The sequence below is a fragment of the Lepidochelys kempii genome, chromosome 2, assembly GCF_965140285.1.
Source record: "Lepidochelys kempii isolate rLepKem1 chromosome 2, rLepKem1.hap1, whole genome shotgun sequence".
NCBI classification, from domain to species: Eukaryota; Metazoa; Chordata; order Testudines; family Cheloniidae; genus Lepidochelys; species Lepidochelys kempii.
In genome coordinates this window covers 236,108,028-236,129,931 of record NC_136381.1, presented here as the reverse complement: position 1 = coordinate 236,129,931, position 21,904 = coordinate 236,108,028, and the positions used below count along the sequence as shown (strand labels likewise).

The following is a 21,904-nucleotide window of genomic DNA, read 5'->3' as shown; positions in this document are numbered from 1 at the left end:
GGAGTGGGGGAGGGGGGAGGACTGCCATTTCTAACATGACAATTGATGAAACACTAGGATTGCACATCACTGCAGAAGCAAAATGCATTTTCATTTTATTTTGATTCTCTCTGTTCTACTTGCAGCTTCACCCACCCACTCTCCTTCACTTCTCAAACCCTTAGGAAGGGAAAACAACAGTAAATAGAATCTAAACTGGATGAATGCAGAGTACTGAGTTAGCAAAGCTACTAGGAATCAGGCATTGGTTGATAAGGCTCTCTCCTTTTGAGGGAAACAGTAAGAAGCCAAGTTTAACTCTTGTGTAACACTGAGTCAGTTAATGCTTTCTTAAAAAGGCAAAGAGTACTGTAGCCAAGCAACCTGACTCTTCGTTGTACTGAAAAATTGATTTGCCGGGCACCTTGTTTATCACTGGGGCCCTAGCAAATTCAGGGTCCACTTTAGACAATTTCATGGTCATAGGATTTTAAAAATCATAAATTTCATTATTTCAGATATATAAACCTGAAATATCATGGCGTTGTAGCTGTACGGGTCCTGACCCAAAATGAGGTAGTGGGGGGGGGGTTGCAAGGTTATTGTAGGAGGGTTGTGGTACTGCCACCCTTACTTCTGCGCTGCTGCTGATGGCGGCGCTGCCTTCAGAGCTGGGCAGCCAGAGAGCGGCAGCTGCTGGCTGGGAGCCCAGCTCCGAAGGCAGAGCCACTGCCAGCAGCCATGCAGAAGTAAGGATGGCATGGTATAGTATTGCTACCCTTTCTTCTGTGCTGCTGCCTTCAGAGCTGGGCCCTCAAAAAGCAGCCACCACTCTTCGGCCACCCATTGCTACCCTTCCTGCTGTGCTGCTGCTGGCAGCGCTGCCTTCAGAGCCGGGCACCTGGCCGGCAGCTGCCACTTTCCAGCCAGCTCTGAAGGCAGCACAGAAGTAAGGGTGGCACTACTATCTCCCTCCTACAATAAGCTTGCAAGCCCTTTTGGGTTGGGACTCCCAGTTTGAGAAACGCTGGTCTCCCCTATGGAATCTGTATAGTATAGTGTAAAAGTACACAAAAGACCAGATTTCATGGTCCATGACGTGTTTTTCATGACCATGAATTTGGTAGGGCTCTATTTATCACTGAAAGTTCTGACAAGCCTCTACCATGTTTTATATAATTGTGTGCCAGATTCGATCCAATTTGCTATCAGAGAGAGACTTTTCCCACGAACACTGATGATGTAAAGCTATATTATTTTAAAAAGCAGTCTAAGATGTTCTGTGTTTGCTGAATGCTTCCCAGATACTCAGAATTGTATGAGTAGCAATTTTTCTTGCAACTATGAATGTGACAGAGACAAATATTTCTTTCCCCAGTTGGTTCTACGAGGTGTTAGCTGCAATATTCTACACCTATTAACTACTCTGTGCTGCTCCTAACTCATTTTTGTTGTTTCAATCTTAGCTCTCCTTCTTAGCCCAAGATTTTGTATAGTATTTGGTGCTCAAGTCCTTTCTACCACCAAAAGATCTTTCTTCCTTCTAGAAACTATATCTCCAACCATTCTCTATGCCCCTGTTTATATTTTCCTGCTGCCACATCTCAAGTCCATAACTTTATTGCTTTCTGCCTGCACTTCCAAAGAGTATCACTGCCAGACTGAATGTTAACCACATTCTGCAATCTATGTCCACACTCAGATTGTATCACAAACATATCACATTCCTTTCAGTGCTTTTTATGCTGGGTACCTGTTTCATAATGTGCTAGATGGAAAATATCTGTAAGTGATTACTTGGAAATTTTACTTGACATAACCCATTGGGATCTTATCATGTTGGATGACCTCGTCTCACCTCCACTTGCCTAGGAGAACTTCAGTCAACAGTTTTTCCAATGTTTGACAATGATATTGGAAAGCGTTCCTCTTGGGAAACTTTAAAGGCATTGTTTTTCCTGATTTAGCTACACCATTGCATGTTCCACTCACTTCACTTCTGAACCTCTGTGAACTGCAGCTGCTACCCATTCCCTCTCTCAGCCCCACAGAACCAAGTCTCTCTGGTCCATGTGTTCCTCAGGGATACTGCTTCCCTCTCAGCTGTTAAAATGAAGGAGAGCAGGTGGAAGAACATTGCTCTCTGTTAAAAGATGAGCTGCCCCTCCTTTCCCTGGGCTTAGGTAAACCACAGTTCCCCACAGCTCCCCCTCCTCACTGAGTGAGAGCTACCCCGGGTGTTTCAATAGGCTTTAACCTCCATTCTCACGTGACCTCACAGAATTGGTTCCAACCTACTTCTACCTGTGCCATCCAAGCTGCAACTCCCCATTCAATCAATCATCAGAGAAAGTCCTAATCCAAATTTCATCACCACCTTCCCGGACCCCAGGAGTCACCTCAGAATGATGAGACTCCCCAATCATAGTCCATTTTGCTATCTGCCTCTTTCCCTCCAAGTTACCCAAACCATTGTCCCCATCCAAAAATTAAACATTTTATTGCTCAAACTTCAAGGCTGCCTACATTCCAAAATGCCAAACAACCCTTCCAGAAGCTGCTGGTGCTTTCGAGCTAGCCTCCTAGGTTGAAAAGACAACAAGGAAACCATGGGTATCATAGCCTTATGTTTGAAATCAATATCCCCCCTCAGCTTTAATCCTGTGTGTACAGGGCATGTTTGAACAACCATGCCAATGTTTACTGGACTAGGGAGAGAGGAAGGAATTACACCTCAAATTCCAACCACTCATTTAGGAAGATAAAGCTTTCTATCAAATATGAGAATACGTCATTCCTCATGTAAAACCATTTCATGCCAGGTCACTCTCTCACATGAATAACTGTTAAAGTATTTACTTGTGTTGGTCCAGAAGGCAGCCATCATACAATAGGGATTGACCTGGGCATTCCAGAGATAAAAGCAAGAATTGCTACAGCTTAAGCTAAAGAGTCAGCGCTCTCTAGCTAGGGGCTGTAACAACTCATATATTTTGTGGATTGGCCTTGGGGGTGCAGGTGAAGGGGGGACCTGTAACACATTCACCAGTGGGTTACACTTGCATTTTTACCAAACTTTGGGGGGAAATTTCAGAAAGGCAGCATTCCATTTGGAAATACAATTTGCTCTTGCATTTGAATTGCAAGCACAAAACTGATAGTAGGCGCACATTTGGGTACTTGGAGGCACAAATACCCCCAAAGTGTGTATTGTTTGAAGAAAGTATATTTCCTTTCATCGGTTTTAAATTTTTTCCCCTGTTCTTGTATTGTGAGAAGGTGAGTAAAAGTGCCCAATCTACCTTATCTAAAGCATTTACTATGGTGTAGTTATCATACCCACTCTTACTTGTCTTCTCTCTAAGGCTCTGTCTACACTACAAGCAAGGGGTGGGATTTCCCCTGCTTGTGTACACATACTCATGTTTATTTTAGCTAAGTTTGAGCTTTTGCTAATTTTCTGATTTAGCTGCACCATTGTATGTTCCATTCATTCCACAAGGAGTTCATTCTCATGGTATATTTCTGAACCCTTTGTGGGCACAGAAATATGGGCACAAAGGAAGGCTGCACCTCACTCATACTAAATCTATCCCTCAAAGTTCTGCTGTTTCCATCATTCTCCTCTCTCTCTGTTTTTTGCCTGTATGAAAGTCTGCAACTCTGCAAAGTGGCACACAATACTTTTTATGAAAGGTACTCTATAGAAATAAAATGTGTGTTTGACATTACACCTGCAGATAAAATGCAATTCACAAGCCCACACTTGCCAAATAGATGCTAAAATGATTTCCCATAATAATAGCAAAAGGAAAAATATTAACTGTATCACCTTTATATTTCTTCTATTCCCAACGACAGGTGACATTTAAAGATGGCTGCTGTGCTCTCGAGACCTCAATTTAAGGCTGAGGAAAGGCTGAAGGAACTGGGTATGTTTTGTTCGGAAAAGAGGAGATTAAGGGGAGGACATGATCGTGGTCTTCAAATACTTGAAATGCTGCCATAAAAAAGATGGAGAAAAGTTGTTCTCTCATGCCACAGAGGGCAGGACAAGAGGTAATGGGTTCAAACAACAGCATAGCAGATTTAGATTAAATCTCAGGAAAAACTTCCTAACTGTAAGGACAGTAGGACAATGGCACAGACTGCCTAGAGAGGTTGTGGAAGCTCCTTCACTGGAGGTTTTCAAAAGGAGGCTGGCTAGCCATCTGTCTTGGATGGTTTAGTCACAACAAATCCTACATCTTGGCGGGGGTTAGACTATATGACCTTTGCGATCCCTTCTAACCCTATGGTTCTAAGTTTCTGGTGAGTACATTTTTTTGTCACCATTTTCTTATGATTCATAACAATATGAGCATTAACAGCGCATATTTTTCAGTCCTTAGTTTATGCTAATAATAATTTAATTTAATTTACTATCAGCCACACTGGAAAATGCTATCTAATTTTACTAAAAATTGTCTCTTTTTCAGGATGAGGAGCATGGAAGATTCATTTTGATTTTAATTTCTAATACAGAAATTTCACTCAAACATTAGTAAAAGCAGAAGGCAGTTAAATTTTCCTCACAGTAAGAATGTTCTTCCAATATTTTTGCCTCAAAAAGAATTTAAGTTAAACATCGGAGTATAGTGTTCCCCCAATAGTTAAGTAAAGCGCATACAAATTTCTTCATTATTAGCCTCATCTAGAAAGCCACGTAAAGTTCAGTGATGTAAAGTGAGAACATTGCCAGCCTTTAAAAATAAATACAGAAATGTACACATAAGCTCCCCTTCTAGAAATTGGTACCGGAATTCTAAAGACACATTTAAATCTCAAAAGCAAGCTGCTCACTATGTTTATTTTCCAGTTACGAATCTGACATGCTGGCCCAGCATTAAGTTTTAGGATCAGATTCTGAGGTGGTGTATGTGGTTATAGCTTCACTGTTGGAGATATAACATTACTCAGCTGAGATCTGCTCCTTGCTCTTTAACATGATGAATGAATGAACTAACAGAGGGCCCTGCAAACACTTACTCCTAGGCATGCATGGCACTTATCACTGTATTGCTGGGCCATAAAAGTATGGAGATTATGGGCTATAAAAGTACCTACGCGGAAACGTCTATCTAGGTACTTTTGTGGCCCCTGATCACTCTAGTCCCTGTGGTATTAGGTACCTGAAGATACAAATGAACACCTAGTGGGATTTTCATCAATGCCTAGGTGCCTAGCTTCTATTGATTTCATAAGTTGCATTTTTATGCACTTCTCATTCTGGCATCACTATGTGCAAACACTGAAATTCAGCCACTGCTGGGGTAGAACACAGCAGTCATTTCTCACACCACCAAATACTTCCATTTATTGGGACCTTATTTTTATTGTTTTGCTTTTTCTGGAAAGTGGAGGAACAGAAACCCCATACACCTGAGACCACAGAATTGGCTTTAATAGGTCAGTCCCAAAGGAAACTGGAACAATAACTACACAACCTCATTTTTATCCTTGCATTGAAAGTATTAATGCTAGGTTTGCATCATTCCTACAGCCAAACTTTGTTAAACCATTATTGTTACTTGCCTGCATAGTTATCCACCATGCACAATGCAATTTTAACTTAGAAGCTTGTTCCATGAAGTACTTATACAACATTTTGCTGGCAATAAATAAAAAGCTCAGGGTAGGTGGCTAAATATTACTTTCAACAGTTTTGAAACTCTGACCTTTCAACTAGGTTTTCCATTTTGAAAAGTACTTTAAAGTGTCAACTGAGAAGTGCTATGAGACAGTGTGGCACTGCAGAAATGCTTCAAGGGAGAGAGACACTGCAACAGCTGTGAAAGTACCAACAGCTGAGGAAGAGTGGCATCTTAGATGGAAGAGTCTATGCAAAAAGCCCAGAATGAAAAAACAAGACAGAATGTCCGACACTGTAGTGGTAGGTAGAGAAGTGACTGGCAGTTTATGTTATTGATAGGAAAGTGTCACTAGCAGATGTTTATGAGATTTGAAGTAATAATAGATTTTGCTGTGGAAGGACCATTGCCAGTTACTTCACTGCAGTATAATCTTGCTTAATCAACTCCCTGTTATCCAAAAAATGTTAGCCAGAGTTGACTTATGTCCCCTGATGTCCCCCTGCATTATAGGTCCTTCATTTGTTTGAAAATTTGTTTATCTAAACACCACGGTTGCTTGTTCTAGAGAAATAAGTGGTGCTCTGTTACAGTTTAAAGATAAAATGTAAAGTTTTTCTGTAAGTTAAACCATTAGTTTCTGTTTCATTTTTGAATGGACAAAGAACAAAACCTGTATTTCCGATGTGAATGATTTACCGGAGATCAAGGGGAACAAAGATTTTGTTTTCATGAATCAGAGAATATAGTTTCTCACTAACATTGTGCATGTAAAGTGAAATTGTAGGTGCCCATGCAGCAGAGGCCTAGACTAGGGCGTGGGTCTCTTCTACATTTAGAGGTACAGCACACAGAAAATGGAATAGAAATGTAAGAGTTGCCTACTGGATAAAACCAGTGGTCCAACAATTGCAGTGCCTGACAGTGGCCAGTACCAGATGCTTCAGAGGATCTGGGATCTCTAAATCATCCCCTTAGACTCTGATCCAAATCTAATTGAAGTCAATGGAGAGAGATGCCCATTAACTTCAATGGGCTTTGGATCAGGCTTAAAGTGACCCACAATACAGACTGGATTTCAACACTTTCAAATAACTGGAATTTACTAAACAATTCTGTCTGTCATGCACAAGGCTAGACCAGGTCACACACACTCACTTGTATGGTCTCTGTAGGGGTACCAGGACTAAGAGCATTCAGATACTATGGCAATGAGTTTGATAAATGTACTTAAATAGCTGATGGGATATTACTAGCCCTAAATAAAATAATCTTATTCATGATAATTGATTGCACACAAGAGTGCCCCTAAAAACATAGGACTATGATACTGAGGTGAAGAATTGACCAACTTCCCTTATTAAGTTCCTTCTTACTATTTCCTTTTTGTCTTCCCCACAAAGACCCTCCGAATCTTCCATAGAGAAACTTCCTATTTGCCGCTTACACCATATTGTGCCTAAAGGCCTATTATTCATTGACTGTGTTAAGTAACAGTATGTTTTAAAATATGTTAAAAAATATATGAGACGAAGGGAGTTATAAGAAAACTTACAAGTTAAACTTTGCTGTGAGGGAAGAATCTGTCTTAGGGAACATCAGGAGAAGCCAAGAAAGGACTCTGTGCTGGAACACGGAATGATGATGCTGCTGCATAAGAACTTTCCTGTATTACAAAAACTTTGAGGGACGAGTAAGAAAACTGCATAAAGAATTATTTTACTAAACATTCTGTTCAGTGATTGACCAATTACAAGACAGCACCGACTGAAACCCTAGGCACACCTCCCTTTTTGAGGAAGATCTGTGCTAGAGAGTTTTCTAGAAGCTGGAGAGTTAATATGGTCGGCAGAAGAAGTAGGAATAAAGCACCTGGATCACACACGCCTGGGCTCCACTTTTCTTATACAACATGGAAGGAAGCAAAAGGAGCAAACAGAAAGGCCTAAAGACACTGAAAGCAGCCTCAGGTCTGGTCTACACTGTGGGAGGGGGAGGCAAGCTAAGTCAGTCTAAGTTACACAACTTCAGCTACAAAAATAGTGTAGCTGAAGTCGACGTACTTAGAGCTACTTACTGTGGTATCTTCACTGCGGTAGGTCGACTGCTGCCACTCCTCCGTCAACTCTGCCTCCGCTTCTCACTCCAGTCGAGTACCAGAGTCGATGGGAGAGTGCTCAGTGGTCGATTTATCGCATCTTCACGAGACGCAATAAATCATCCCCCGGTGGATCGATCGCTCTGCCGTAAGTGTAGACATGCCCTAAGATGCATGCTTCCTCCTCCCCAAGCCAGTAGAAGCCCCTCAGAAGGGCCACCACATAGTGGCTAATTATTTTTGTTATGATAATGTCAGTGATGTGCTAGGACACTGTCTAGATATTCTAGAAGGGACAGTCCCTGCTCTGAGGAGCTAACAATCTAAGGACAGACAGGTTAGAGAGAAGAGGGAACAATAGACAATGTGTATACATTATGTTTCCCCTCTCCAAAAAACCCAACCCTACATTCAAAGAAAATTCAAGTTGCAAAGTCAAGCACTCAGAAATTATGAAATGCAAGAATTAAGGCTGCTCATGCAACCTTATTTCGGTCCCTTTGTGCATTTGTATTATGAAAGTTTTGCAATTACATGATCACACACTATTTTTCATAGGTACAGAGGCAATCACTGGAATTTTTCAGTCACCCAATGAGGTTACTTTTGGTGACTCCCCAAAGCCAAAATCACATTGTGCAGTTGTAACACCAACAGACCCTGGTTGTCAAGATCGAACCTGGGATCTCTGGAGCTTAGTGCATGAGCCTTGACTGCATAAGCTAAAAGCCACATGGCCGTTAACTAAGACTGTAACAGAGTCATTAATCTTTAAGTTGTCTCAGTGCCACTAGAGGGGACAGAATACCACACCCAGGAGGTGTGTGGGTTACATACTTCCCCTAGCAGAGGAAGCGCATCCCAAGCATCAGAGACTTCCCAGTTGAGATAACACACAGCTAACATCTAACCACACCACTAAATTTACCAAAGTAACACTCCACTTGCTTCACGTGCTGCAATAAAATGGGAGGCATGTGTAATTACAGCAATTTTACTAAAAGTCACATTCATAAGGAAAACCCCTTTTTCCACAGCCAGGGTGCTCTGCCCAGCATACCCTTGTTAGACCTCAGATTTGGGAGGAAAGTTTGATTATGAAAATATGTCTGTCTTGGTTTGACTCTGTGATCTCACTTTCTAAAATGTAAAGGATAGGGCCTGATCCGATGCCTATTAAAGTAAATGGAAAGACTTCAGTGGGCTTTGGATCAGGTCTAAAGTGAGTTAAAGACCAGTACTGTCCCCTTATTTCATCGTTCTCTCCATTTTAATTTAACATTATTGAGCCTCCCTCTAAGATTTTACCTTTTCTCCTTGGTTGCAGGAAGAAATTTAACCCAATATCCACCCTCACCCTACTTATGTCCCTGTTTGTGACGTAAAGGAGGAGAAGACAATACTTGCTCCCCCAAAAAATACAACTATTGGTCTTAAGCTCAGGAGGACTATTACATTTTAAAGGATGGCATTCACTGATGATGAGAGCTGAGCAGAAAACTATTTTACCATCTCAGGAAAAATTTCAAAGGTTTTCCTGTCCTGAACCTGGACAAAAATTCAGAAGATCTTGAAAACTTTTCAAATTAACAAACAAACAAACAAACAAACAATCTGAATTTTTTTTAATTCAGGTCATTGTAAACGTTTCATTTTAAACAAATTTAAACTTTTTTTAAACTATAAATTAGCTTAAATTTTAAAACAAAGTTTTTTCCAAAAATAAAAAGAACAATTTCTTTTCAAAGAAATGGGACATTTTTATGACTTCAGAACTATTTTTTTCCCCAAAAAAGAGTTTTTTGCCTGAGAAATCTGCTGAAACCGACCTTTTCCCACAAACAGCTTTGGTTTCAACTAATTGACGTTTTACAACACAACACATTTTGTTGAAAAATTTCTGACCAGCTCTACTGATGACACCACCACCTAACGCAGAGGAAAGCAACAACTGTCTATGTATGTTCTGATAACTATTTGGGAGTTTTTCAGAGGTAGAAAGAGTAGTTAGGTGCCCAATTCCCATTTAAAGTAAAGGGGAGTTGGACACGACTCTAATTTGTGCCTTTGAAAATATCCCCCATATAAATAAAAATACCAAGAATCTAATTAGTATTCTAATCAGTATTCCAGTGTCAAAGTCTCATTGCATATAGGTGACTGTCCAGTTTGGATGATCTGTGATGCAGCTACAAACTGAGCTAATCACAGACCCTTGAGGGAGAGTGACTGAGGGGGGAGAGAAGTGGTGCAGGAAGATGTGGAACACTGAAATATTTAGCCAGCTCTGTCAAAGTGTTAGCGTTTCTATTTTAAGAGAAAAAAATACAGAATCCAATTTTCCCTCTTACTGCATATTACTCATCCAAATGCACATACAAAAGCAAGTCTTTTTGAATGAATACCATCAGCGTTTCAACCAGTTCTATTATATAATCCACAATGGGTTTGCCCAGCCAAAAGTGATAGACTTTAATTGCAAGGCTATTTTAAGACATTGTATAAAGTAATGTCTATTATTTGGCTCTCAAGCAAAACTTCATAAATCATTTCACTGGTAATCTTCTTTGCCGCTAACGCTGTTATGGCTGCACAGTGAGATTCAGTTTTATTTTGTGCTGATATTCCTACTATTCATATACTACCATAATACCCTGAGGAACAGAAAAATCTTTACAGCACAAATTGCCTTTAAAGAAAAATATAAAACACAACATACAGTAAACACAAAGCAAAGTGTTACATGATGGAAAGATAGAGAATTGAACTCAACTGTAATAATAAAAACTAATTCTCTTACCTCAGAATTGTTGAGATGGCATTTGTGAGTTCCTGAAAACCATCCCTCACTTGAACATTGGTCAATGTCCACCTTCTGCAGATTTATGTCAACTTTGACAACACCTCTGAAACAAGAAAGCCGCAATTAATAAAGAGACTTTGGAGCAACTGGTTCAACTTTTATATCTGTGAATTGTCTGCATGTACAGATCCAAAGCACAATGACATCTTTATTGTATTTGGCACAAAATGTTTAATCTAAATACAGAATTTTGTAAGAGATCTGAAAACAGAAGATCAGTTGCTGAGGTAATAGCTGCAGAGAGATCCTCTTTGATATTATTGCTCCCTGACATGAATCACCATGAGGCCAGAACTCAGAAGATCATTATCTTAGATCTAAAGCAATCAGCAAAGGTAAAATGGTAGGTAAGAATAAGTTACATACTCAGGTAATTTGATGAGTCTCAGTCATTCAAGTTTTAGTGCCTAGCAATGGCCCGCACTTCTGGCCTTCAGTTCTGATTTTCAGAGCAGAATATATCTGCGACTAGCACAGATGAGATGCTCTCTGGAGGGGATAGTTTTAGTTTCCAGGTAATACAATAAGCATTACACAAACTGCCAGCCACATCATTCTAAAAGACTAGCCCTCTTCTAAATGACACACATGTCCTGTTGTCTACTCTAGAGGGAGCTATTTACCAAGGTAATAAGACCCAAATCCTGCTCCTGTTGAAGTCCATGGAGAAAGCTCCCTTTGATTTCCAAGTAGCTCAATAAATCCTAAGAGAAAAAATAAAGCATGTCCTTTGGAGAGCATTCCTTTACTCCATTGCAAACTCTTTTTATTATCCAATACACACAGCACCTTAGCCCTAGGCCTGATTTTTCATTTGAATTACTTGCATCATTTGAAAAGAAAAGGAGGACTTGTGGCACCTTAGAGACTAACAAATTTATTTGAGCATAAGCTTTCGTGAGCTACAGCTCACTTCATCGGATGCATGCAGTGGAAAATACAGTGGGGAGATTTATATACACAGAGAACATGAAACAATGGGTGTTACCATACACACTGTAACAGTGTACCATACACGCTGTGAGAGTGATCACTTAAGGTGAGCTATTACCAGCAGGAGAGTGGGGGGAGGGGGTGAGAGAAAAAACCTTTTGTAGTGATAATCAAGGTGGGCCATTTCCAGCAGTTGACAAGAACTTCTGAGGAACAGTGAGGGGAGGGGAAATTAATTCCAATTTAGCAGTCTCTCCTTGGAGTCTGTTTATGAAGTTTTTTTGTTGAAGACTTGCCACTTTTAGGTCTGTAATCGAGTGACCAAAGAGACTGAAGTGTTCTCCGACTGGTTTTTGAATGTTATAATTCTTGACGTCTGATTTGTGTCCATTTATTCTTTTACGTAGAGACTGTCCAGTTTGGCTAATGTACATGCCATCATGTGCCAGCAATAAATATATGGCATATATATGGCAAAAAGGCTGACAAAGGAGGTGCTGTCATCATCATGAATAGGTCGGAATATGAACAAGAGGCTCCTAGGCAGCTCTCCAACACCACTTTCTAAAAGCCATTACCCTCTGATCCCACTGAGGGTTACCAAACGAAACTACACCATTTGCTCAAGAAACTCCCTGAAAAAGCACAAGAACAAATCTGCACAGACACACCCCTGGAATCCCAACCAGGGGTATTCTATCTGCTACCCAAGATACATAAACCTGGAAATCCTGGACACCCCATCATCTTAGGCATTGGCACCCTGACAGCAGGATTGTCTGGCTATGTAGACTCCCTCCTCACGCCCTACACTACCAGCACTCCTAGCTATCTTTGAGACACCACTGACTTCCTGAGGAAACTACAATCCATCATTGATCTTCCTGAAAACACCATCCGAGCCACTCTGGATGTAGAAGCCCTCTACACCAACATTCCACACAAAGATGGACTACAAGCCATCAGGAACAGTATCCCTGATAATGTCACGGCAAACCTGGTGGCTGAACTTTGTGACTTTGTCCTCACCCATAACTATTTCACATTTGGGGACAATGTATACCTTCAAATCAGCGGCACTGCTATGGGTACCCGCATGGCCTCACAGTATGCCAACATTTTTATGGATGACTTAGAACAACGCTTCCTCAGCTCTTGTCCCCTAATGCCCCTACTCTACTTGCGCTACATTGATGACATCTTCATCATCTGGACCCATGGAAAAGAAGCTCTTGAGGAATTCCACCATGATTTCAACAATTTCTATCCCACCATCAACCTCAGCCTAGACCAGTCCACACAAGAGATCCACTTCCGAGACACTATGGTGCTAATAAGTGATGGTCACATAAACACCACCCTATACTGGAAACCTACTGATCGCTGTGCCTACCTACATGCCTCCAGCTTTCATCCAGACCAAACCACATGATCCATTGTCTACAGCCAAGCTCTACGATACAACCGCATTTGTTCCAACCCCTCAGACAAACACCTACAAGATCTCTATCAAGCGTTCTTACAACTACAATACCCACCTGCTGAAGTTAAGAAACAGATTGACAGAGCCAGAAGAGTATCCAGAAATCACCTACTACAGGACAGACCCAACAAAGAAAATAACAGAACGCCACTAGCCATCACCTTCAGCCCCCAACTAAAACCTCTCCAATGCATCATCAAGGATCTACAACCTATCCTGAAGGACAACCCATCACTCTCACAGATCCTGGGAGACAGGCCAGTCCTTGCTTACAGACAGCCCCCCAACCTGAAGCAAATACTCACCAGCAACCACACACCACACAACAGAACCACTGACCCAGGAACCTATCCTTGCAACAAAGCCCGTTGCCAACTGTGTCCACTTATCTATTCAGGGGACACCATCATAGGGCCTAATCACATCAACCACACTATCAGAGACTCGTTCACCTGCACATCTACCAATGTGATATATGCCATCATGTGCCAGCAATGCCCCTCTGCCATGTACATTAGCCAAACTGGACAGTCTCTACGTAAAAGAATAAATGGACACAAATCAGACGTCAAGAATTATAACATTCAAAAACCAGTCGGAGAACACTTCAATCTCTTTGGTCACTCGATTACAGACCTGAAAGTGGCAAGTCTTCAACAAAAAAAACTTCAAAAACAGACTCCAACAAGAGACTGCTGAATTGGAATTAATTTGCAAACTGGATACAATTAACTTAGGCTTGAATAAAGACTGGGAGTGGATGGGTCATTACACAAAGTAAAACTATTTCCCGATGTTTATTCCACCCCTTCTCCCCCCACACCCCCTGTTCCTCAGAAGTTCTTGTCAAGGGCTGGAAATGGCCCACCTTGATTATCACTACAAAAGGTTTTTTCTCTCCCCCCACCCCACCCCGCCCCCGCTCTTCTGCTGGTAATAGCTCACCTTACCTGATCACTCTCGTTACAGTGTGTATGGTAACACCCATTGTTTCATGTTCTCTGTGTATATAAATCTCCCCACTGTATTTTCCACTGAATGCATCCGATGAAGTGAGCTGTAGCTCACGAAAGCTTATGCTCAGATAAATTTGTTAGTCTCTAAGGTGCCACAAGTACTCCTTTTCTTTTTGCGGATACAGACTAACACGGCTGCTACTCTGAAACCTTGCATCATTTAGTTACCATTTCAATTTCCCGTTTTGAATCGTGTGATTTCTATTCTGTATTTCACTCATTGACGGAGCAGTGACTTTGCCAAAGCTACCTCCCATCACACCTGGCTTACATCTTCACATCTGTCCCCAGCCCCGTCAACACTACCCTCACCATGTTTCTTTGACCCATCTGCTGACAGACCTTCACCTGCCTGCTCTTCCCCAGCTCAGACAACACATATCAATAACTAGAGCTGGCCAAAAAAGGAAATATGTTTGACGAAAAGTTTGACATTTCAAAGTCATTTTCCCTCTGAAGTGACTTTTTGTCTTAGTTCATCCCCTGCCTTGGTTTTTGGAGAGAGGGCAGCTCACAAATAATGGGATCCCCAAGTGGAGATTTCTCATTTCTCCTACATGTGGAAAACCCAACTTGTGTGATTTTGTCCAAGTCCTCTGACCTTGAGTCTCTTTTTACCATTCTCCTCAGAGGGATGGGATCCCACCAGGGAACAGACAAACCTCCACCAATGAGGCAAGGACTCCTCTATCCAATCCCCACAAGAAACCTGTGCAATGGACCCGTGAACCTGACCTCAAGACCCTGAAGGGGATCATTGTCCAGTGGTTAAGGTGTTAGTAAAGAACCCAGGAGTCCTTGCTTTGAGTATCACAGACCACTCACTAGGTCTCAGACAAGTCACTTAACCTCTCAGTGCCTCACTTATATCCTTTACCTCACAGGGGTGCTGTGAGGATACATACATTAAAAGATTGTGAGGTACCCAGAAACTACAGTGATATAGGCCTTGTAAGTTCCTTAGATTGACAGAAGCCTAGACAAAGATACTGTCTCTAAATCCAACATCTCATCTGCATACCTGGGTATCAACTTCCAAGCCACCAGATGTGTAGCAGAGCCCTCCCCCCACCCCACTTCACCCCACCCCACCCCCAAACCATCTGCTTCTGGTTCTAAAGCACCAGTACAACATAGTCCTGCTGCATAGTACCTTGGTGACCGCTACACATTCTGGAACATCTTTGGAGCCCGATTCTCTGTTGCCCTGTGTTTTGTATATTCATTTACACTAGTATAAAGCAAGAGTACAATGCCAACATTCTGACTCAACAACATTTTACACCCTCTTTACACTGATGTAAATGATTTCACAAAGTGAAGGACAACAGAGAATCAAGTCCTTGGTATCTAGGAAATTCAGAAGGATGCTTCTAGTACATACACCAAATAAATGAGCAAGCACTCTCTGAAGAATCATACTCATGTGCCAGGAACTTAAAAGCCTTCATCATCAAAAGTTTCTCGCACAGTATTAGAAGATTCCTTCCACTGAAAATAGACTGATCCAATTTCCACTTAATCACACTGCATTACAAACACCTTAAAACAGTATGAAAAGCAAAAAACGTGGAAAGAGCAGCTGCCTAGCTTTAAAAAAAGGGAAAAGAAGAGAGTTTCCTTCCTTTCTCTTAGAATAGTCAGTGGAATGAATTAGTACTGAGGAGATTTATGTTCATCTTCAGAGATCATATACCTGTTACTAGCATTTGACTCTTTATCGTGTGTTTAATTATAAAGGTTTTAGTGCAGTGTTTCTGTAAGGGATATTATATAATAATTGTGCGAAAATGCCACACCAAAATGTCATAGTAATTGTTAATGTTGTGATCTGCAAGTTATTCTAAACGTTCAATGTTGAATCCTCAAGCTCATTAAAGTTTCAAACAAGCCAAACTATACTAAAAAGCACAGCCTCATTTTGCAGCCAATTACTTTATGAAAAAGCATACCACTGCAAAGTCTTAATTTCTACTACCAAATACAGAGATATCCTTACAAGCTACAGATTGCCGGCCCAGCACTTTCAGCCAGTACTCATGGTCTTCTTGGATCTGTGCCCCCGGTGAAGTGCATGACATCAGCTATGTGTGCTCTAATTTTAACCTGCTAATTTCAGGTTAGGAATCCAATTGCTTAACATCAGTTTTTTAAAGAAAGTGACATGTTTATTATGCCAACAGTATTACTCACAAACAATTAAAACCTTTATTAACTGTGTCTATAATACCTTAATCTTTTCAGTGATGTACAAACTACTTCATTTTCACAAGAGCCTTGTATGGTAGGGAAATATTACTATATTTATTTTACAGACAGAGATACAGGTCACAGATGCACTAAATCACTTCCTCAAGTCCATGCAAGGAGCTGGAGGCATAGCCAGGATGTAACTCAGGAACTCCTGACTTAACCCACTAGAACATGCTGCCTTTTTTGGTAAGAGCACAGTCTATACAAGTAAGACTGATCATCATAAAACAGGAACAGAGCAACAGATTCATTTAATCCTTTGGGCCATTTATGGCCAAATTCAGACCTGGTGTAAGCAAGTGAAACTCCACCAAAGTCAATAGTTACACTGACTTAGCGTCTAATTCATCAATCAAGAAGATTTTTATCTAAGATTCAAAATAAGTCACCACCTTTCAGACTCATTTTTACCCTCTTCATGTAAAACATCTTAAAGTGCTTATGTTCAGCCATAAATTATATAGTATTAGGCAGACATTCATTCATCATTATGAATTCATCGTCCATATTTAGATAAGTACATTTAGTTCATACCTTTGTGCAAATCTACATCTATCCTGTAAAATAGAATCATAGAATATCAGGGTTGGAAGGGACCTCAGGAGGTCATCTAGTCCAACCCCCTGCTCAAAGTAGGACCAATCCCCAATTAAATCATCCCAGCCAGGGCTTTGTCAAGCCTGACCTTAAAAACTTCTAAGGAAGGAGATTCTACCACCTCCCTAGATAACGCACTCCAGTGTTTCACCACCCTCCTAGTGAAAAAGTTTTTCCTAATATCCAACCTAAACCTCCCTCACTGCAACTTGAGACCATTACTCCTTGTCCTGTCCTCTTCTACCACTGAGAATAGTCTAGAACCATCCTCTCTGGAACCACCTCTCAGGTAGTTGAAAGCAGCTATCAAATCCCCTCTCATTCTTCTCTTCTGCAGACTAAACAATCCCAGTTCCCTCAGCCTCTCCTCATAAGTCATGTCCAGACCCCTAAACATTTTTTTTTGCCCTTCGCTGGACTCTTTCCAATTTATCCACATCCTTCTTGTAGTGTGGGGCCCAAAACTGGACACAGTACTCCAGATGAGGCCTCACCAATGTTGAATAGAGGGGGATGATCACGTCCCTCGATCTGCTCGTTATGCCCCTACTTATACATCCCAAGATGCCATTGGCCTTCTTGGAAACAAGGGCACACTGCTGACTCATATCCAGCTTCTCGTCCACTGTCACCCCTAGGTCCTTTTCCGCAGAACTGCTGCCTAGCCAGTCGGTCCCTAGTCTGTAGCTGTGCATTGGGTTCTTCCGTCCTAAGTGCAGGACCCTGCACTTATCCTTATTGAACCTCATCAGATTTCTTTTGGCCCAATCCTCCAATTTGTCTAGGTCCCTCTGTATCCTATCCCTGCCCTCCAGCGTATATACCACTCCTCCCAGTTTAGTATCATCCGCAAATTTGCTGAGAGTGCAATCCACACCATCCTCCAGATCATTTATGAAGATATTGAACAAAACCGGCCCCGGGACCGACCCCTGGGGCACTCCACTTGACACCGGCTGCCAACTAGACATGGAGCCATTGATCACTACCCGTTGAGCCCGACAATCTAGCCAGCTTTCTACCCACCTTATAGTGCATTCATCCAGCCCATACTTCTTTAACTTGCTGACAAGAATACTGTGGGAGACCGTGTCAAAAGCTTTGCTAAAGTCAAGAACCAATACATCCACTGCTTTCCCTTCATCCACAGAACCAGTAATCTCTTAACAGAAGGCGATTAGATTAGTCAGGCATGACCTTCCCTTGGTGAATCCATGCTGACTGTTCCTGATCACTTTCCTCTCATGTAAGTGCTTCAGGATTGATTCTTTGAGGACCTGCTCCATGATTTTTCCAGGGACTGAGGTGAGGCTGACTGGCCTGTAGTTCCCAGGATCCTCCTTCTTCCCTTTTTTAAAGATTGGCACTACATTAGCCTTTTTCCAGTCATCCGGGACTTCCCCCGTTCGCCACAAGTTTTCAAAGATAATGGCCAATGGCTCTGCAATCACAGCCGCCAATTCCTTTAGCACTCTCGGGTGCAACTCGTCCGGCCCCATGGACTTGTGCACGTCCAGCTTTTCTAAAGAGTCCCTAACCACCTCTTTCTCCACAGAGGGCTGGCCATCTATTCCCCATGTTATGATGCCCAGCGCAGCAGTCTGGGAGCTGACCTTGTTCGTGAAGACAGAGGCAAAAAAAGCATTGAGTACATTAGCTTTTTCCACGTCCTCTGTCACTAGGTTGCCTCCCTCATTGATTAAGGGGCCCACACTTTCCTTGGCTTTCTTCTTGTTGCCAACATACCTGAAGAAACCCTTCTTGTTACTCTTGACATCTCTCGCTAGCTGCAGCTCCAGGTGCGATTTGGCCCTCCTGATTTCATTCCTACATGCCCGAGCAATATTTTTATACTCTTCCCTGTTCATATATCCAACCTTCCACTTCTTGTAAGCTTCTTTTTTATGTTTAAGATCCGCTAGGATTTCACCGTTAAGCCAAGCTGGTCGCCTGCCATATTTACTATTCTTTCGACACATTGGGATGGTTTGTCCCTGTAACCTCAACAGGGATTCCTTGAAATACAGCCAGCTCTCCTGGACTCCTTTCCCCTTCCTGTTAGTCCCCCAGGGGATCCTACCCATCCGTTCCCTGAGGGAGTCGAAGTCTGCTTTCCTGAAGTCCAGGGTCCATATCCTGCTGCTTACGTTCATTCAGAAGTGCTTGTTGTATTTGCTTAAATGAGGGTTTGGGGATTGTTCAGCCCTCCACAGCCTACCTCAATCCAAATCAAAAGATCTTCCATATTTCAGGTACCAAAGGGGTGAGTTTGCCCAGGAATACAAAAATCTGGCTTACTAGTTTAGTATTTTATATGTGATGTAGGTGTTGGTGGATCAAGATTCCTGAGCAGAATTTAGTTCCTTAACCTTATTAGACTGCCCTGACCACGTGCAAACAATAACAAACTGTCTAGGTGCATGTGATTGTTCACTGCATTCAGTTAGCTCCTAACTCTGCCCAACACAACTTTCACCACTCAGGTACATCATGCAGATTTGTACCATTTTTCTGGACCACTTTTGGGTCCTTAAAAACCACATACAAGGCAACAAATTGGGTTTGTGGGGTAGCCGGTCCTGTAAAGTATTCATTTCAATGGGGCACTGCATAGACACAGGAGGAGTCCGTCCTGTAAAGGAACTTGCAGGATTGCAGCCAAACTCACTTGCCCACAATAAAGCAGAGGCTTTTGCAAGCATTGGAAATTTCTCACAAAAATATTTAGCTAAATATTTTCTTCTACCTGCTGTGAAGAAACTGGTTCACCTGCTGAAAGATCTGTGATGAGTCATCCTTATTAGAGCTGCAGCAGTCTCACCTGGGAGACTTTACAGACGCCTTAGGGAAGCAGGGCTTTATTTCCTGTTGAGGAAAAGAGCTTATCCCTTGTGTAGATTTTGTTTTTAATTGGTAGAAAGGAGGCTTATCCCCAACACCAGGGGCAGCCAACCTGTGGCTCCGGAGCCACATGCAGCTCTTCAAAGGTTAATATGGAGCTCCTTACCTAGGCACTGATTCTGGGGCTGTAGCTAGATGCTAACTTTCCGATGTGCTGGGGGGTGCTCACTGCTCAACCCCCTGCTCTGCCCCCACTCCACCTATTCCCCCTCCCCAAAGCCTCAGTGGGAGGGGGGAGTAGGCACTGATTGGTGGGGGCTGCCAGCAGGTGGGGGGTGCTGGGGAGCAGATGGGGAGGGCTGCTGACGTGTTACTGTGGCTCTTTGGCAATGTACACTGGTAAACTCTGGCTCCTTCTCAGGCTCAGGTTGGTCACCCCCGCCCAACACATAGTTTTTTTCTAAAAAAGGTAGGATGCATGAGAGAGAAAATAAGATGATTTAAGAATTTAAGCCTAACCACTCTAAGAGTGGGGGTAAAACTGCGAAACCTTTGTCTGCAACAGTAGGCTGTGCTGTGTGGTGAGCAAGCTGTTGCACAATTACTACAATGATTAAGAGCTATAAGGGGATGGAAAAGAGGCCAGAAAAGAAGAGTGTAGCTAGAGGTGGTTACTTGTAAGTCAGCAGTACACAGGACTCAGTGCAATTAGGGACTGTAAATGCAGAACAAGCATTTGAATGTGATTGGACTTATTTTAGATCAAGGAATTTGTAACTAAGGTACTCTACTCCTTAGTGCACTAGAGTAGTAAATCATTCTAAGTGGTTTCCACTTAGAAAGAAGTACATTTGTTTTCAGCCTTTTCTACATGCAAGATAGTTGAAAAGTCCAACTTTATTCTGTGAGAAGTTTCAAGTGAAATGATTTTGTTCAAACATTTCCATGGAAAGTTTTGATTTCTTCAACAGAAGAAAAATTCAAAACAAGATTGTTTCAAATTGAAGTTATTTTTTCATTTTATTTTGGGTTTTCAAAACTGAACATTTCAATTTCAAACAAGACAAATTTGTTTTCAACTTTTTTGATTGAAAATTATCAAATCAAACTTTTCACAACATTTTGATTTTGGCAAAGCTTCATTTTTTATTTTAAAAAAGTGGACAAAAAATTTATCAGCTCTAACCCACTCTCCTGTCACCATTCAGATTCTTCCTCACTTCCTGCTTGAAGACCTAATGTGACCAGTTTCTTTTCCCCTCTTCCCATCCCTAGTGGATTGCTGGGGTTGGTAATCAGCAGAAAGGAGAGGTGGGTTGTGTTGGGAGGACAAGGTAGAGGAAGAGAAGTTCCTAACAGGGAGGAGGAAAACAAAACTGGTAATGGTTCTTCCTAGCAGCAGTCAGAAACCTTCCTCTCTTCTACGGACAGTGCAGCCCAACAATAAAATTGGGAGAGAGATTTCTCATGAGTAGAGCTAGGCAAATAATGGATTTTTCAGTTTGCTAGCAATTCCAAAAATAGTCCTCCCCCCAGTGAAAAAATTTAGTTTTGGGTCAAACTGACAAATGGAAGTTTTCAACATGTTCAGTGAATCAAAAAGTCAGAAACAAAAGTTTAAGTCAGGTTGAATTAAATATTTTATTTCATCCAACTTGAAGGTTTTCATTTCAACTTCAGGCATTTTAACAAAAGCAGAGGACAAGATTCACAAAAGGAGTGGAGGAGCAAGTGCCCTTATAACTTTTAGCCCAGTCATTAGGGCACACACCTAGGATGTAGGAGACCTGTTTTTTTATTCCCTCCTAGGCTCTCCCTAATGTGGAGGAGGGATTTGAATTTGTGTCTCCTACATTACAAGAAAGTGTCTAGCCACCAAGCGTATGCCTGTCTTAGTCCATTCTGTTGAAGCTGTTCCACTTTGTATAATGAATTGAATTAATAACTGAAGCAGGAATCTGCGCTTGGGTCTGCCATATCCTGGATAAGTACCCTAACCGTCAGGCTAGAGAGTATCTCTCCTAGGTACAGAGACATTGAAAAAAACCACAGCAGCAAGTCACAGTGTCCTGGTCAACTGACTTGGGCTCTTGGGGCTTGTGCTACAGGACTAAAAACGGCAGTATGGACATTGCCACTCAAGCTGGAGCCAAGGCTCTGAGACCCACCCCGCTCACCAGATTTCAGAGCCCAGGCTTTAGCCTGAGCAAG

General features: G+C 41.9%; 1 protein-coding gene across 1 annotated transcript in view; it reads right to left on the bottom strand.

Moving 5' to 3' along the window:
• Window positions 1-21,904, bottom strand: part of GPR158 (G protein-coupled receptor 158) — a 319,256-nt gene that overhangs the window by 284,404 nt on the left and 12,948 nt on the right. Inside the window, exon 2 of the mRNA XM_073334275.2 lies at window positions 10,508-10,613. Coding sequence (XP_073190376.2) covers window positions 10,508-10,613 — 106 coding nt within the window. The remainder of the gene's footprint in view (window positions 1-10,507; window positions 10,614-21,904) is intronic.